Genomic DNA, 18181 nt, shown 5'->3' with positions numbered 1-18181 from the left:
TGACCAATCTTCTCACTCTAAAACAAAAATCCAAACATTAATTCCATAAGTATAAACCCTAAACCTAATTCTTTTTTTGAAGTAAAACCTAAAACCTAGAATGAAGAACTCATCTCTGCTTCTTTATAACTTGATCTAAAATCACCCATTGTTATATAAAGAAGAACAAAACAAGAAGCAAATCCAATAAGTGGGTATAACAACACATTACTTGCCATCTTTAATTTCGCTCTTTACAAATAAATCTGAAACCCCCCAAATTGGTTCGAAAGAGAAACAGGAAGAATTAGGTAAAACAGTTTAACAAAATAGTAACCAGTAAAATTTCCATTGAACAACTGAAATAAACTTCAAGGTTTATCCAAATAAAACTAAAACATCTCAAGATCCAATTAAGATTAACAGTAAGAACACAACAAAAAGGAAAACTGACCCAATACAAACCTCATCTTTATCTTCGTCCTTGTCCACCGGCGGCACCAACACCACGACCGAAACCCAAAAGAGGAACGAGAGAGGTGGGTTCAGCCTGCTTGATAATACCAGGAATGTCCTTGAAATGTGTTGATGATGATGAAGTTGAGGTTATTGTTGTTAAATCTTTTGCTGTGAGTTTTCTTTTCACTATATACTTTTATTTTGTAAGTTCTTCAATGTTCATAGTTTTGGTTTAATTTCTACCAATTAGTTCAAGATTGAATTTGTCTAATGGTTCTGATAATCTCAGATATTGAAGGCCTCAAGCTAGACTGTTCTTAAACATTTAGCTGATACTGAAGCCATGATTTTAGCTTCTTCAATAATACCCAAATCCCCTGCCTTTTTCACTCTAGGATCCACCATTTCCGCCACTCTAGTTGTATCCTTAATTATTGGCTCTGCTACACAAGTCAAAACCTCTTCTTTTTCCTAGCTAAATGCGTCGATTCCTGTAATCGTCTCCAAAATTATTACTCCAAAACTGTAAACATCATTCTTCTTTAAAGCAATTCCTGTTCTTAAATATAATGGATCTATATATCCTGGAGAACCCATTAATGGAGTCATTGAAGATCAACGAGATTGCATAATCCAATGAAGACGGCATACGACGACGTTTCAGAGATTGCATAATCCGACCAGACGGTTGTGCTGACCGACTCGAAGCTAGACCTTCAGACATCAAAATCGGAAATTTGTTCTAAGATTGTTTGAAGTCGATCAGAACCCTGCTATCTTTTTTTACTTTGTTAACACGATCAGATCAATTGATTCTTCTATTGTTTCTTTGTTTGAAGCCTAGTTCTTCATTTTAGGTTTTAGGATTTTTACTTGAAAAGTAAGAAGTTCAGTTTAGGGTTTATACTCATGGAATAAATGTTTGGATTTTTGTTTTAGAGGGAGAAAGAGTGATAAGAGAGAGAAAACATGAGAGAGAAGAAAGAGGAGAGTTTTTTTTTTTTTTTTTTTTTTTTTTTTATGTTTAAAGGTCGCCCGCCGGAAAATTAGTCGGCCGGCTAGCGACCTTCGCCAGTGAAGACGATGAAGTGGCGGGAAGATGACGTGGCAGAGAGAGGTGATGAGATGGAGGAGATAAAGGTGATGATTATTTAACAGAATTATAACGGTAACTGAAAAAAGGAGCCATCTGGATATTTTTGATAAATTAGGGGCCTAGGCAGGAAGTTGGTCATAAAGTTGGGGGCTATTTGACAAATAACCCAAAATAGTTTTAGTAACGATAGAACTAGTCATAAACTAGGGGTGAAACAGGAAATAACCTTAAAAGGAAGTATTCTGGTCAGTCAATCTTCACCCTTTCTCCGTCCATCTCTTTCTGCTCTCCTTCCCTACCTTCCTTTCCTTTCTTCGTTTATCTTTTCTTCCTTTCTCTCTCTATGAAGAAAAAAGAGAGTTAAGACATGGCTATGAGGAGGGCCGCATTTCCTCTCTCTAGAAAGAGCAGACGAAGTTCCTCTTCATATTCTCTTTTACAAGAACAACTACCACAATCAGCAAACCCTAAACATCAAGAAATTGAACATGATAATGTATTAGAAGGAGAATTTGAAGATAAGGAAATCATTGATCTTCTTCCAGGAGAAAAAATTGAGAATGATTGTTGGTCTAAAATGCTTCCTGAGATCCTTGTTGATATCATCGAACGAGTTGAATTGAGTGAAGATCGTTGGCCGATTCGTAAAAGCGTTGTTTCATGCGCTTGTGTTTGTAAAAGATGGAGAGACGTCACTAAGGGGATCGTCATTTCTCCTTTAGAAAGTGGGAAGATCACTTTCCCTTCTTCTCTAAAACAGGTCCATTTGTTACCTCTCTCTCTCTTACATGTGTTTGTGTTTCTCTCTAGGGTTTTCTCCCATTTCTCTGTGTTGTGATAAACTTAATGGCATCTTCTCTCAATTTATGTTCTTTGTTACAAAGGTTTTTAATTGTAGTGATTAATGATTAGGTGATGGTATGTAAAGCTTTATGAAGAGGATTATATTCAGCCTTGATTCGTTAAAGAAATCAGTAAGAAAATTAGGTCAGAATGACACTTTAGGTTATAGTTCTGCAAGTATGTTAGGGCTCTACATATATTAATTGAATTTTTTGTTGTTTAATTCAATTGTCTGAAATTTATTCAAAATTGAGAAATGGGTTTATGCTCCTTGTGAAATTGAAGAAAAATTCGATAATCGAAATCCCTATTTGGATGTGAATTGCAGTCTGGGCCGCGGAATTTACCTCTCCAATGTTTTATCAAACGGAACAAGAAGACTTCTACATTTTATCTATATCTTGGACTTACCTCAAGTAAGTAATGAATGCCTATAAAGTACTTACTGTTTGTTGTGTTCCCATTAGTAATTTTTGTTTTTTTGCTTTTATCTTTTTTTCGCTTTTGAAGATGTAAATTTGAGTTTTCATGGCATCCCCGTGGAAATTTAAGTTTCGCTTTTCTCCATTGAATTTAAGTTTCAAAAAAAAAAAAAAATTCTCCATCGAATTTAATTTAGCAATATCACCTTTAGTTCAACAAATTAATTTACAGCTGCTTTAAGTTGACTTTTCTTGTGCTGTCAGAAATGAAATTTGACCAAGTCATGTATATTATATTTTGAAATTGACTGTGGACTTTAATCTTAAGAAATTCTATAGCCCAACTGCTTAACTAATATTACATGTTTCATATTTGTATGGCAATGGCTAGATTGATCGTTAGGTAATCTATCTATGCCTTTTAGTAGTCATCTTACTTGTCTGTCAATTGCATCTCAATTAAAGACTTAGCGGGGGTTATTCGTTCAGAATTTTTATCAGATCTTCAAAGTTCTTAAGACCTTTGAAGTTTGGCGTTATTGGTTTTGACCTTTTTTTAAAAGTTTCGAAGTTCCGTATTATTGATTCAGACCTTTATTTAAGAACTTTAAAGTTTCGTGTTATTGGTTCAGATCTTTTTTTAAGAACTTTAAAAGAACGCGTTATTCATTTTTTTATGAAAAATTAAGAACTTTTAATCAAAGATCTGACCTAGGGACTTTTCAAGACAAATTTACTCATAAATTCCTACTCTATATGTACCTACAAATTATTGTCAAACCCGTTTGTTGGGGGTGAGGGGCTTTCTCGTTAGGATTTTTCTTGATTGACTCCTTATCTCACACAAATGTTGTTAATTTCTTCTTAAATTTTGTTAATTTCTCTTTATCTCAAATCTCTCTTTTTTCCCTTGAACTCCTAATCTAATTTGTCTGTCTCCGTAGCATCCACCTCTTATAAAAAAAAAAAAAAATTTATTTTTTCACATAAATAATTGATTTTTCCCTTTTAATTCTTTTTACGCGAGTCGAATAAGTGTAGGTGTTTAGTATTTATTTTGGGAGTCTACCTTTTTATTTTCTTCTTAAATTCTAAAGTGATACTTTGTTCATAGAAATTAAGTTTTATCTATTTAAAAATTATACGCCAATAATATAGGAACGTCCCGAGCTTTCATTCTAAAATAATACTTTAAAGTTTAGCTTTTAAAATAATATAACGTTTGTTGTAATCTCAAACATTAGTTTCGACGGCTTAGATTTGAAATAATATTAGTTTGATTTTAACAAAATATTCCAGATTTTCAAAGTTTCAATAAAAAGGTTTCTAAACTTAATGATCAACGACTTTAATGTCCCGGACCTTTAAAAGTTTCAAACTTTAAAGTTTCTAAACCTTTAAAGTTTTAAACATTTATGTGCCAGAACACTTAAAAGTTATGAGATCTTCGGAGGCCCGGAACAAAAAGATCTACTAAAGGTCTTAACGAATAACAGATTTGAGGATGTTCATAAAGTCAATGTTTTAAAATACATTTTTACGCCTCAAGGTGGGTTGCCTTCACAAGCGAGGCGGCGAGGCGTACGCCTCTACGTGTAAAAGGCATAACCTTTTTTTCGTGTTTAATAAACATAAATACTAATATTTTGTGTTTTCCAACAACTAAAACATAGTAGGTGACTATAAATGCACCCGTTTTATTCTCGAGTTCAAACACGTACGCCTCAAGGCATCAACTGACCTCCTCGCCTCAAGGCGTGCCTCGCGGCGTAGGCCTTGAGAGTTTCTTAAAACATTGAATAAAATAGTAAACCATGAGAGCGAATCTAGTGGTGTGTTAGTATTGTTAAATCGCGCTAGGAGTCAGGGCAGTAGCGGATGCACTATTTCGAGCTAGGGGGTGTGAAGCTATATCTCCAATTTTTTTTCTTTTGTCCAACACAATTAACAAAGTACTTATATTCATTAATTATATTAATATGTGAAATTGCAAGTGCAATTGACTTCTACGAGAGTTGAGTTTGGAACTTCGGTGTTGGAGTCGTCGATGTTGAACTTGATTAAATGAATAAGAAGTAGAAGAATAGTGATTTTGGATTGGTTTGGAGAAGAAGATATAAGAGATAGAGGTAGAAAACTGAATTACGTAGTTGGGTAGTTGGATTGAAGTTTATAGGTTGAATGGTTTATAGTAGTTAATGGGTATTAAGTATGGTGGGAATTTAAAATTTATGGTTATGGTCTTACGGTTATGGCCGCAACCCCGTCTATTAGCCCCTGAGTCAGGGGCATCTGCTAGTGGCTCATCCCGAAGAGTAGAACCAAGGAAGAACATTTGAATGTTTTTTTTTTTTTTTTTGTCATTTAGAACTGAACTACTTTTTCTTATCAAAAGCTCATAATCATATATGCTTGTGGAGGGTTCTAAATGGCAAATGAGATAAGCGAGTCAAGACGCTTTTTTCTATTTTGTTTATATGAGGGAATTCTAGTCAAATAGGAGAGAAATACCTAAAGAATTAATAGAAGACTACCTAACGTGAGGGTTGAATGACTTTTGGAAGTAACAGGAAAACCAGAGAATAGTTGAAACTTCAAATTCATCTTTTTTGGTATCTACGTGGTGTGGAGGTAGGGGTAGTGATGCCGAGCTTCATAAATGTGCTTTATCTTACAAAGTTCAGTAAAATTGGACGAACATTTAACTGAAGTGTTCTGCCTTCCCCCCATATGAGAACCTTTATGTATACGCTAATACGCCGTGTGATATGCACAATTGTTGAAAGAGGTTTGTTTCTTTTTAATCAGACAAATGGATCATTCCTTTTATTTTGTTGCGGAGCCGTCGTTTCTTCTTGATTTGAAATGTTCGTATGTGTTGACCCATTTTGTTACCCGTTACAGCATTAATTGACAAGGGGAAATTTCTGTTGGCGGCTAGACGGTTTAGGCGCGGTGCCCGTATTGAGTATATCATATCTTTTAATGCTGATGACCTATCTCAAGGAAGCAATGCATATATTGGGAAGTTAAGGTCAGTTTTTGTCATTTATGTACTTTACCTTTTCCAAGTTCCAACTCTTATGCATAACCATTAGATTCTTTTTTTGATTAAAGACAACAATAATTGTAATTATGAAGTATTATATCCAAACTAGTCCTACTTACAAAAGATTAATAAAAATGACGAAGTTGCGAAAATTGCCTCCAATTAAGCGTGGACTCCACACAAAATCACATGTGAATCCCGTAGTTTCTTATGATCCTTATGTGGCGGGAAAGAGTCCCAAGACCACAATAAAGCGTTCCCCTCTCAAGGAGTTGGCCCTTGCATCGAATAGCTTCACAAAGAAAATACCATATCTTCCAAGTTACCTTAAGTCCTTACTATGCAACAAGAGCTGGTTGCCGATTCTTCTTCCTTCTCACCCATGATGAATGAATTTATATCTACAATTTTTATTACTAGTAGCGGTATAAGCCTCATAACCACTAGAAATTTGGGTATGATTTCTGTCTTCGGTGGCAGTTTCTGAGGAAGAAATCTCATCTGCTTTATTATGCAAGTCTTCCTGCTTCCTGAGTTCTCTCATTGACTCCCCAGACTCATCAGCTCAGAGGCTGCCCCACCTACCTTGCCATCAGAATACTGAATTATCAGGAAACTTATAAAAGAAAATGTATAAATTTTTCGTATTTGTGTGTCAGCTTCTCACTTTGGCATTTCGATATGAACGTAAAACGTTTTGACTCTTACTACATCCATCGCAAAGAAGTATATTTGACTTCAACTAGAATATAGACTAAGAGAAGCTTCTTTGAGCTTTCAGGATCTTGAAGCCATGTTTAATCTTTGTGGAGATAATGTATTACTAGTTCTTCACTTGTCATTATTAGACGTATTTATGCAGCTCTGACTTTCTTGGGACCAAGTTCACAATCTATGATAGCCAGCCTCCACATAATGGTGCAAAGCCTTCAAACAGTCGATCAAGTCGCCGATTTGCAAGTAAGCAAATAAGCCCCCAAGTTCCAGCAGGAAGCTTTGAAATTGGACAAGTCTCCTACAAGTTCAATATGTTAAAATCAAGAGGGCCAAGAAGAATGATCTGCAATCTGCAGTGTTTAGGGACAAGGCGAAACATCAAAGAGGGACTTCAAAAAGATGATCCTAGGTTCCTAATCCAAGAAACCCCTTCAGAACCCATGGTTCTACAGAACAAAGCTCCAAGGTGGCACGAGCCATTACAGTGTTGGTGCTTGAATTTTCATGGACGAGTTACAGTTGCTTCGGTGAAAAACTTTCAGCTAGTTGCTTCACTAGACCCAAGCCAGCCCGAAGGGAAAGGGGATGAGGATACTGTGCTTTTACAGTTTGGGAAGGTAGGAGATGACATGTTCACTATGGATTACAGGTATCCCTTGTCGGCCTTTCAGGCATTTGCTATTTGTCTCACCAGCTTTGGCACAAAACTAGCTTGCGAATAAGCGAACACGGGAAATGATATAACCGCCCTCAGATTGGCTACAGGCATGCTCCTTATTCCCAAATTATGGGGGCATCTCAGTTGTAATGTGGGTGCCTACTGCCATTCCAGGGCACCTATAGAGTTTGGGGGAACGTATAGAATTACACACGGAGAAAAATTTCAGTGCAAATATCTGGTTTGTGAAGAAAAAGAAGTATTTTATGTGAAAATGTATTTCAATGTGTTCCTTAGGTTAAATATTTGCTTTATGATGTATATACCAAACTTTTGTTTCAATGAAAAGCAGAATGTATAAATTTACTACTTTCTTAATATGATGATATTTGGAGCTTGTCTTAATTTTTGTTATAAGCCAGAGTTTGGTACATATAACAAGGAGTTTTGTTTGAATATAGGTCCCATTGAATAGGCAAGGAGTTTTGTTTGGTACATAAATCAGATTTTGGTACATAAACAAGCTCAAACTCGATACTGCTTTTTATACGTAGGAGTTAAGATAGAACCTAGCATGGAGTTTTGTTTGAATATAGGTCCCATCCACCGAATAGGTCCTATAGAATAGACTTCAAACACTTCTAAACTTGAGTTTGTACCTATATAGTCCAAACACTAGTGCTTTCTCAATTAACTGCTAATAGTTCTGAATTGTCTTCTTTTTTGTGAAATTATTTGCTATCTCATTGCCTTTGCGAGGGATATGAGAGAATATCATGTCGTGAATGATGATCGATAGGTTATATTTTTCAAAATGGAAGGACTGACCCTAAGCACCCCAATGACACATAGTAGGAGTCAGATATCGCGATTCAGATTCCATAGCAAACCTTTTTGTTATTCAATTGCAATATTATTGAAGATCAACCGTTAGTTACAAATTAGCTATTCCTAACCCAAGTGGATATCTGACATCTACTCTTGACTTGATCTTGACAACTTGGTGCCAAACGGCCAAACCATCTGCATGAGAGTTGGCGCAGCTGTCCAATGTGCTGAATGCTGATGACTGGTAATCCCGACGGCTTTGGCTGTAGTTATCGCAAGAAGAGCAGCTAAAACCTCTCCTTCAGCTACAGCACATGATGGTCATTTTTCCAACAATGTGTTTAGATTCTGAATTATAGAAAGGGTTATTTCTCAAATAGCCCCCAACTTTGTGACCTGCTTCCTGCCTAGCCCCCTACTTTACCAAAAATATCAAGATGACCCCCTTTTTCAGTTACCTTTATAACACCGTTAACTAGTCATCACCTCTCTCTCATCCAACTCATCGCCTCTCTCTGTCACTTCACTTTCTCGCCACCTCATCGTCTTCACCGGAGAAGGTCGCCGGCCGTCCAAATTTCAGTCGGCGACCTTCAAACATAAAAAAATTGTTATCTCTCCTCTCTCTCTCTCTAAATTTTTTTTTTAAAATCTATCCTCTCTCTCTCTCTAAAAACTCCGGCGAACGGAAACCCCTTCGCTGGAGGTGGGTCTGTTCGTTGAATGAAGGTCTGTTCAACGAACAGACCTCCTGCTATTCACGAACAGATTTCTGTTCGTGAACAGACGAACAGATTTCTGTTCGTGAACAGACCATCCGGTGAAGGGGTTTTCCTTCGCCAGCGTTTTTAGAGAGAGAGAGAGAGGAGAGATTTTAAAAAAATTAAAGAGAGAGAGGAGAGATAAACAATTATTTATTTTATTTTAATGTTTGAAGGTCGCCGGCTGGAAATTTGGACGGCCCAAGACCTTCGCAGGTGAAGACGATGAGGTGTCGAGAAGGTGAGGTGGCAGAGAGGGGCGATGAGTTGGATGAGAGAGAGGTGATGACTAGTTAACGGTGTTATAACGGTAACTGAAAAAGGGGGCCATCTGGGTAGTTTTGATAAAGTAGGGGCTAGGCAGGAAGCCGGTCACAAAGTTGGGGGCTATTTGGGACATAACCCTTATAGAAAACACAAGAAATAACGGCAATTTCATTTGGGGCAATAAAGGATAAATTAAAATAAACATCATTATTCTAGGAGTAACTGTCAGTCTAAGTATGTCTTTCAGATAATTATCATTATTTTTGTTCTTGATTCTTTCATTGTTCCAGACCTGCAGGTGCTTGTACACACAAGAAATAGTAATTTACCCGAGTCCAAAAGAGCCGACCTGGATACCATTATCGGCTGCATGGGCAAAATAATTCAAGTCAAGCCTAGAAACTTTGGTTTAATTCACAACTAGGTAATCCAGGTTCATTTCCTTTATGATGTCAGATCCCCACTTTTAGCTATTATCAACACCATCTTTTCTGATGGGGAATCGGAAATAAAACTCAGCTATCTCAAGTTCCTGTGGAAATCTGTCAAGCTTGCAGGATTGTTGACCATCCTTTAAACCATTGTCCTGTCCTTACTCTTTCCTCTGATGAGGAACTGGATTCCAACTCTAACCCTATAGACACCACTATTATCATCTCTGCTGACTATGATCATGAGCCCCCTTTACCGTAGTTCCTCCACCATCTCCCATCACCCATACCACCCCCCTCACAACCTTTTCATTACCTATGGTAAAAGAGGCAGAGAAAACCCGAGCCATCGTTCTATCAGATCCCCTGAAGGTGTTGAGACTTGTTCTTCAAACATATGTGGTGCACTTTGTATCGTATTCCTCAAGCTATCCAGAACAGAGCCGACATGGATACCATTTTCGACTGCATGTGCAAAATAATTCAAGTCAAGCCTAGAAACTTTGGTTTAATTCACAACCAGGTAATCTTAGTTCATTTCCTTCATGATGTTAGATCTCCACTTTTAGCTATTATCAACCCCATCTTTTCTGATAGGGAATCAGAGATAAAGCTCAACTATCTCAAGTTCCCTAGGGCAATCTATCAAACTTGCAGGATTGTTGACCACCCTTTAAACCATTGTCCTGTCCTTACTCTTTCCTCTAATGAGGAGCTGGATTCCAACTCTGACCCTGTGGACACCACTATGATCATCTCTCCTAACCATGATCATGAGCCCCCTTTACTGATAGCTCCTCTACCATCTCCCATCACCCATACCACCCCCCATCACAACCTTTTCATTACCTCTGGTAAAAGAGGCAGAGAAAGCCCGAGCCATTGTTCTATCAGCTCCCCTGAAGGTTTTGAGGACTTGTTCTTCGAATATATGTGGTGCACTCTGTATCGTATTCCTCAAGCCATCCAGAACAGAGCACACCTGGATACAATTTTCGACTGCATGGGAAAAATAATTCAAGTCAAGCCTAGAAACTTTGGTTTAATTCACAAACAGGTAATCTTGGTTCATTTTCTTTATGACGTCAGATCCCCACTTTTAGTTATTATCAACCCCATCTTTTCTGATGGGGAATCAGAGATAAAGCTCAGTTATCTTAAGTTCCTTGGGGCAATCTGTCAAACTTGCAGGATTGTTGACCATCCTTTAAACCATTGCCCTGTCCTTACTCTTTCCTCTGATGAGGAGTTGGATTCCAACCCCGACCCTATGGACACCACTATTATCATCTATCCTAACCATGATCCTGAGCCCCCTTTACTGATAGCTCCTCCACCATCTCCCTGAAGGAGATATATTCTAAAGTTGAAGGTATGACCTTCCTGATAGAAAAATATCCTAAAGGTCTGAAAGTATAACCTTCCGACGGAGTGTCTTTCGAACAAGATGGCAATGTGTGCGATTTGGCTTATAGGATAATGATGAACTTATTCGGAAGATCAATCAATCTGGTTCAATTAGGAGTCTTAATGCTTAGCTAGAAGCCGCTTACGATTGTCGGATCACTTCGGGCTCGAAAAAAAAGCCCGAAAAGTCAAAAATCACACTTTTGAGCCGGCCAAAACAAGCCCATAAAGGGCTGCTTTGGCCGGCCACACTAAAGGGGAAACCCTAATTAGGGTTTATCCTAATTAGGGAATCCCAAAATAATTAAACTCTTTTTGTGCTTATCTTTTCTGAGGGATCTTTTAAGATTCCTTACTTGTAGAACTCTACTAAGGTAATGCCTACATAAGGACCAGTTATGAGTTCAGAAAAGGTGTGGAAATTTCTCAGAAGGAAGTCACTCTCTTCACAAAACTATTGGAAAGAGGATTTTAGAGAAAAGTTCCCATTCTATCTATCAAAGTCGAGAAGAAGGAGTTCTTCATCTATACCTTCAAGAAGGTCCTAGCTGACTGAAAGGAGGGAATTCAAGTTATACATTCGCTGTCTCAAGTAGAAGAGCTACACTTGAAGCTCTTTATCTTCCGAATACTGGTCGGAATTTAGTTCGTGGGAAAGCGAATAAAGGTATTCTTCTTCCTTCTACTTCATAGATTAGTTCATGTATAGATCCTGGACAACTTAGTGTTAATAATATGATGATTGAGATTCCGCTTACAACACTAGTAACATGATTAGGATATGTATTAGATACATGTAATTCCCAACAGTGGCATCACGAGCCGTTTGCATGAAACTATCTTTGGCTAGAACGAACTACATTCAAACTTGAGATTGATAGATAGAAATGTTTGAATAAAGATTCGAACAAAACTTTGATTATTTTGAATTAGATTTAAACATAATCAAACATGTATTTGAAAGAGTTTCAATGCATGGGATCATTAGATCTTGATGTTTTTGAAAAGATTTTTCGAAAACGGATCTAACGGATTATAAATTTTGAAAAACGGGTTTCAAAATCACGTAGTTTTGGTGTTGAATAATGGAAAAACAGTAGGAAGAAGACAGTCGGTTGGAGGTTTTTGGAAAGTTCCAAATACCTATAGGCCGGACCGGCAAGCACGCGTCCCAGACGCGTCCAGATAGGCCAGCTGGTCTTGTGACAGCGTCCCGAGACTGAGAAACACGGTACAGGAAGTCCCGGTACGAGTAAGACTGGGATTCCTAGTCCCAACAGGACTGGGAGTCCGAGATTATCAAATATCAGACATCCCAGACGCGTCTAGGACGTCCCAGACACGTCCAGACGCATCTAGAATGCGATTGGAACGTCCAGACGCGTCTAGGACGCGTCTGGTACGTCCAAGCACGTCTCAGACTTGGAGTTAGAGACCGCCTACCGTCCAAAGCACTGGACGCGTCTAGGACGTAACCATGGCATCTCAGACTTGGAGTCCGAGACGGCCAAGTGCTATGCTAGGACGCGTCCAGCACGTCCCAACTGAGACAGTCTTGGCATCCGTCCCTATAAGTCCAGACAATTGACTAGCTTAGATCGAGACTAGTCAAAGGACTTTTGACCAAGTTGGACTTGAGTCTTTTCGAGTTTGACTTGGGCCCGTTGGGCCTTGACTCGAGTGGGAGATTTTCTTACTTTTTATTCCGATTCAAAAACATAATTTTTCCGACATTGACCCGGGCCATTCGAGAGCCGAAAACGAAGTTTTTCCAAGTTTAAGTTTGGAAATCATTAAGGAAGAAACCAAGTGGGCCATTAGTCTGAATTTTACGAAAACTGACTTAGACGCCCATTAGACATAGGAATGCCACAATATCCCACAATTAGCTAAATGGAACATAGCAAAACCTAGAACCGAATCTAGGATACATACTTTATTTTATGAATGTCATATATTTGTATGTATATACATGTGAATGTTTAATGTAGTATTGCCTTTAGTTAAGTTGATGATTGTTTCTAAGCACAAACGAGTATGTGCCCGAATAATACTTAGAGTATAGGGTCTAGAAAAGCCATTGATAAATTGCATGATGAGATCATGATTCGAGTGGGAGTAATCAATGGTGATTCAAGGATGAAAATCCAAACAAACCATTAGGCGAAACAAGAACTAAACTAAACGATAAAGATCTTTTAGGAGGCTATACTAGGGTTTTAAGATAAAACCTTACGAGAATTCACATAAAAACTTACGTATACGTCACAAGGGGTTACGATAGAGTTCACAGTAACGCAACTTGAGAAAATACGTAATAATCTCTAAAAAGAATTTTGAGTATAATCCTACCCGAATAAGACACCTATTGATCCCTTGTTCATCGATGGTGGGTCTGCCTCCGCAGGGTGCCATCTTTTACCTCGGGACAATACGGGTAGATCTATGAAGAGGTCTACGCGTCTAAACTGGTTTTACTCAACGAGTTAGTAAGAAGGTTTTAGATTTTAGGGCAAAGGATTAGTTTGACACTTAAGTGTGAAAACAATTAATCAAGAATCATAGGAGTATGATCAGTAAAGATGTTACTCACCCAGGACGACGGAGTTACGGGCAGTGCCCTCGTACGCTTAATTTCGAAGAATTTGGATCTTGGAATCGTATTATTCAAATAAGGGAAAAGATTCTTGAATAATATGGCAAAAATAGGAACTTGATAGGATAACAAGTTTAAAGTCACTTTGCGTTCTTTAGATGTAGTTTAATTATGACAAACAAAGAAACCCTTAACGTTCGTTGGCTCATAGAGAAAGAAAAGCTGAGCGGAGATAACTTTAAGGTATGGGAACGGAACTTGGGGCTCGTTTTTAGATCCGAAAACAATGCAGTTGTCTTAGACACACCTACTCTGATAATCACGGAAGAATCCACTAACGAGGAAAAGGAGCAATAAAAGAGAGTTCGGTGGAAATCGGAGCCCGTAACGTGCTTAATGTTAGCAGGAAACCAATCTTCAGGCTAAGTTCATACACATGGATGCTTACACCATGATAGGACAACTTAGGGAATTGTTCCAAAAGAAGTCTAGAATCGAGAAATACGAGACGTCAAAGGCAATACTAGATTGCCGCCTTGAAAAGGGTAAGCCTGTAGGGCCAGATGTTTTCAAAATGATCAGTCTTTTGAGAAACTAGTACGACTTGGAGTCGATCATGGCCGGGATTTCTCCACTGATATCATCCTGCATTCACTTCATAATGGGTTCAATCAATTCAGAATGCCATATAATATGAATGGATGGGATAAATCTTTGGAGGAACTACACGCAATGCTCCAGACAGCCGAGGAGAATATTATAGTAGCTGAACCTAAGAAAGAAAATCTAATAGTTCAGAAGGACAAAGGATTTAAAAGGGGAGGTAAACAGAAGAACAAAAGGAAATTTGACAAAGCAAAGGGCAAACAAGTTGCCAAAACCAAAATTCTTCTTCTGACTCCAAATGTTTCCACTGTGATGGCATATGCCATTGGAAGAGAAACTGCCCCAAATTCTGGAACAAAAGAAAAACAAAACGGTAGTTTCCGCAAAAGGTAAAAATGTTAAAAGTTGATTCTATTAAATACAATTCCCTTAAAAGGTATTGGATACCTAGTGCTCATTTCATTACGAATGACAGGAGCAAGTGGGAGCTGAGTATTTAACTGAAATGAGACGAACCTGTCAAAGAGCAGAAGAAGTAATGGTTGCTGAAAAGGATCAAGAAGGATTTTAGTCTCCTATAGGCATTACTTTTAGATTTTAGTATTTTCTTTTTCTTTGAACATCTTTTCTAGAATTGGATTTATGAGGAATAAAGTATTTAGTTTTAATATTTTATGATGTTTTCAGAAAGGTGCCTATTTCAACTTACAAACATTAATACCTATCGATTCAATTAGTTATTCTAACCTAGTCAGACAACTAGGATGAACATGAGATTCGAAAGAATAAAACATGGTTCAAACTATCTGGTCTGACAAGATCTCTTATGACAAAACAGAGGTCAATTAATCACTAATACTTATGTTGGACATAAGATTATGGTTAATGTGACTAGAACCAACTAAGTACTCGAATTTAGAAAAGATTTAGAAACTTGAACTGAATCGAGTAGTGAATGAAAATGACTGAAGGTCTTGACAGTATCAATAGTCTTAGTCATAACATGTCATCCGAAACAACAGTGTCTAATACAAGCTGCATATCCACTAAAAAGTGCTAAGAATTCCATAAGGGTATGGATTTTAGAAGAAGTTCTAAAATAGTTTTTTATTTAGGTCTGAGAACTTCAGACTTAGTTTCTTCTACAAAAGAAGTTATATGGCGTTTTTCCCTCACAACATCGGAACAAAATTGGATCGTTTCTCCCGATGGTGTCTTCCTTGAAAGGAGTTATTCAAGAAGAGAAGTGGGAGAAATATTCGAATCTGATTCGAACCGAGCAACAAAAGAACAACAAATGGGAGTACGAGAAACTCGCCAAGTAACTTCTTAGAAGAGTTAAGAAGATTCTACGATATTGTTCAAAAACCCACGTGAGTCTTCAGAAGACCCACAAAAACTATAGCAGAACCAGACTCTGAAAATTGGCTAAGAGTCAAATGGATCAAAAGTAAGAGTTGGCATCTAACATTCGTAAAGAAGTTCAAGGGTTGATTTTCTGATAAAAATAGTTAGAATCTTGTTCGACAAGAGGGTAAGTGGGAGTAAAACAAGACAGTTTTACGTCCTGTATGTGAGACATACTAGAATTGAGAAACAATTAAGTAACTGACCCAATAAGACATCAGACGAGGGTAAATAAATTAAATGGGCATCGAAATCTATACAGTTATAGATTAACAGATGATAAAACTTGTCCGAAAGAAATTTTGAAGAGGTCTAACTAGAAATAATCTTAGAGAAAAATTCTACCCATCTCTCATGGATCACTGCCAAGCAATCAGAATTTAAAAGTTCTGATGAGCAAAAGCACACATGAGGGAATCACTGATGTCACGAGACATAAGATGATAAAGATGATCGACATTTACCCACACATCTAGAAATACACAAGTATTTGATGTCGTCACCCATACAGAACAGAGAAATTCCTAAGATATTTAGAGCATCTAGGAGAAAGTCTCTGAAAGTAAATAGTTGAAGAAAGTCATAAAAGCAATCTTCCGAATATAAAGATGAGAATCTTTTAGGAAATACAACAAAGTGAAAAGGGTTTTTCACAGTGGCAATCGTTGCAAACTCTACTAGTGAAAGAAAATACAATTAGGACTTAGGAAGTGTTAGTTTCAGTTTAAGAAAATTGACATTATCGTAAAAGCTGATGAAGGCATTCTTCAGCATGATAATAATAAGCAAAGTGGAAACCAAAGTGGATTGAATCCACAAATCTAAACTGTCACCTTAGATCAAACATGGGAGTGGTACGAATCTAAGGAATTAGGGTCATGAAAGACAACCCTAAAAGACTTGTAAAAGCGGGCACGTAAAGGAGTTTACGCGGGGAACTCACTTTTAAAAACTCTTCTTATCTGAAATAAATTAGTTTATTTTGTAATATTAATTGTGGTTTAGAATTTAGAGGACAGTCCAAAATAGTGGAAAGTTCCATGCAGGTTTATTAGACACGTGATCTAATGAAAGAAACATTGCTAAGTGAACATTATATTATATCCCTAATCCATATCATTGGTTGGACAACAATGACTTAAGAAGACTAGCATGAGTGATTGACAAGATAACGTTGTTTTTTGGGCTATAGGAATAAGGGCATTTAAGTCAACTTCATGGGTGTATAAAAATACACTGAAAACCCACCAAGTGAGAGTGCTTGAAGAGTTGAAAATATGAACGTCATGAATCTCATTTAGCAAATTGGAGAGATTCCTCAAAACATGAGTACTCACTCATCTTATGTAAGGAATGTCGAGCTTTGGTCCCGTCTAACGCCGCGCCGTAAAAGGAGGTTATAAAGACACATGCCAGGTAAGACAGGATAGACATTAAGCTGAGTGGGAGTATAAGAATGGAATATGTCTTCCTAACGAGAGTTAGGATAAAGTATCTCTAGGCCACTTGAGGAGTGACAACTAAAAATGCATGGCCGTGCTCAAATGGATTAAATAGTTAATCATTTGATTCGACTGTCTGTCCTCCCGATAAAAAATTCTGAAAAAGTGTGACGTATCAGATGAGATATGAAAAGACATGGGAATTGAGCATTGCAGTTGTTCTAAGTACAAGTGGGAGATTGAAGGAGATATATTCTAAGTCTGAAGGTTTGACCTTCCTGATAGAAATATATCCTAAAGGTCTGAAAGTATAACCTTTCGAAGGAGTGTCCTTCGACCAAGATGGCAATGCGTGCAATTTGGCTTTTAGGATAATGATGAACTTATTTGGAAGATCAACCAATCTGGTTCAATTAGGAGTCGTAATGCTTAGCTAGAAGCCGCTTACGAATCAGTTCGGTTATCCCCGGCTAACACAGACCGGATCCTACAACGGGTTACACATAAGAATGGTAACTTAAACAGCGAGAACAGACTAATGTGAACTAGTATATAGATGGATATGATCCAGTCTGATGATACTCCGAAGATAGAAAAGAATCGAGCTCAAAAAGAGAAGTCCGAAAAGGCAAAAAATACACTTTTGGGCCGGGAAGGGAATCCCTTATAAGGATTCCCCTGGCCTGCCATATAAGAGAAGTGGGCCGGCCAAAACAAGCCTATAAGGGGTTGTTGTGGCCGACCACACTAAAGGGGAAACCCTAAGTAGGGTTTATCCTAAATAGGGAATCCCAAAAGAATTAAACTTTTTTTGTGCTTATCATTTCTGAGGGACCTTTTAGGATTCCTTACTTGAGTAGAACTCTGCTAAGGTAATGCCTATATAAGGACCTGTTCTGAGTTCAGGAAAGGTGTGGAAATTTCTCGAAAGGAAATCACTCTCTTCACAAAACTATTAGAGAGACGATTTTAGAGAAAAGTTCCCATTCTATCTATCAAAGTCGAGAAGAAGGAGTTCTTCATCTCTACCTTCAAGAAGGTCCTAGCTGACTGAAAGGAGGGAATTCAAGTTATACATTCGGTGTCTCAAGTAGAAGAGCTATACTTGAAACTCTTTATCTACCGAATATTGGCCGGAATTTATGATGGGCCAAAAAAGTTTCCTAAATAGGTCTACACCCGCAAGTGCATGGGTGTCAAGTTGTAAATTCCG

The 18181-nt window shown here is 37.7% G+C and overlaps 1 protein-coding gene across 1 annotated transcript; it reads left to right on the top strand.

The window, feature by feature from the left end:
• The first annotated feature begins 1739 nt into the window (after positions 1-1739).
• Positions 1740-7628, top strand: LOC147557195 (tubby-like F-box protein 1). The gene is made up of 4 exons (XM_086658181.1): positions 1740-2294; positions 2706-2793; positions 5704-5833; positions 6711-7628. Exons 1-4 carry the CDS (start codon positions 1902-1904, stop codon positions 7285-7287), a joined length of 1188 nt encoding a protein of 395 aa, XP_086514307.1. The 5' UTR covers positions 1740-1901; the 3' UTR covers positions 7288-7628.
• Positions 7629-18181: the final 10553 nt, after the last annotated feature.

Source organism: Eschscholzia californica, unplaced genomic scaffold (assembly GCF_041429995.1).
Source record: "Eschscholzia californica isolate CP2 unplaced genomic scaffold, dmEscCali1.0.p SCAF_2, whole genome shotgun sequence".
Lineage (NCBI taxonomy): Eukaryota > Viridiplantae > Streptophyta > Magnoliopsida > Ranunculales > Papaveraceae > Eschscholzia > Eschscholzia californica.
Note: the sequence above shows the minus strand (reverse complement) of the source record. Positions and strands in the feature narration are given on the sequence as shown.

Bases quoted from the DNA above. Each gene is read 5' to 3' on its own strand.
- LOC147557195 (XM_086658181.1), top strand. From the start codon at position 1,902: ATGGCTATGAGGAGGGCCGCATTTCCTCTCTCTAGAAAGAGCAGACGA. The intron at 2,794-5,703 runs GTAAGTAATGAA...TACCCGTTACAG, and splicing joins ATATCTTGGACTTACCTCAA to CATTAATTGACAAGGGGAAA. The intron at 5,834-6,710 runs GTCAGTTTTTGT...GTATTTATGCAG, and splicing joins GCATATATTGGGAAGTTAAG to CTCTGACTTTCTTGGGACCA.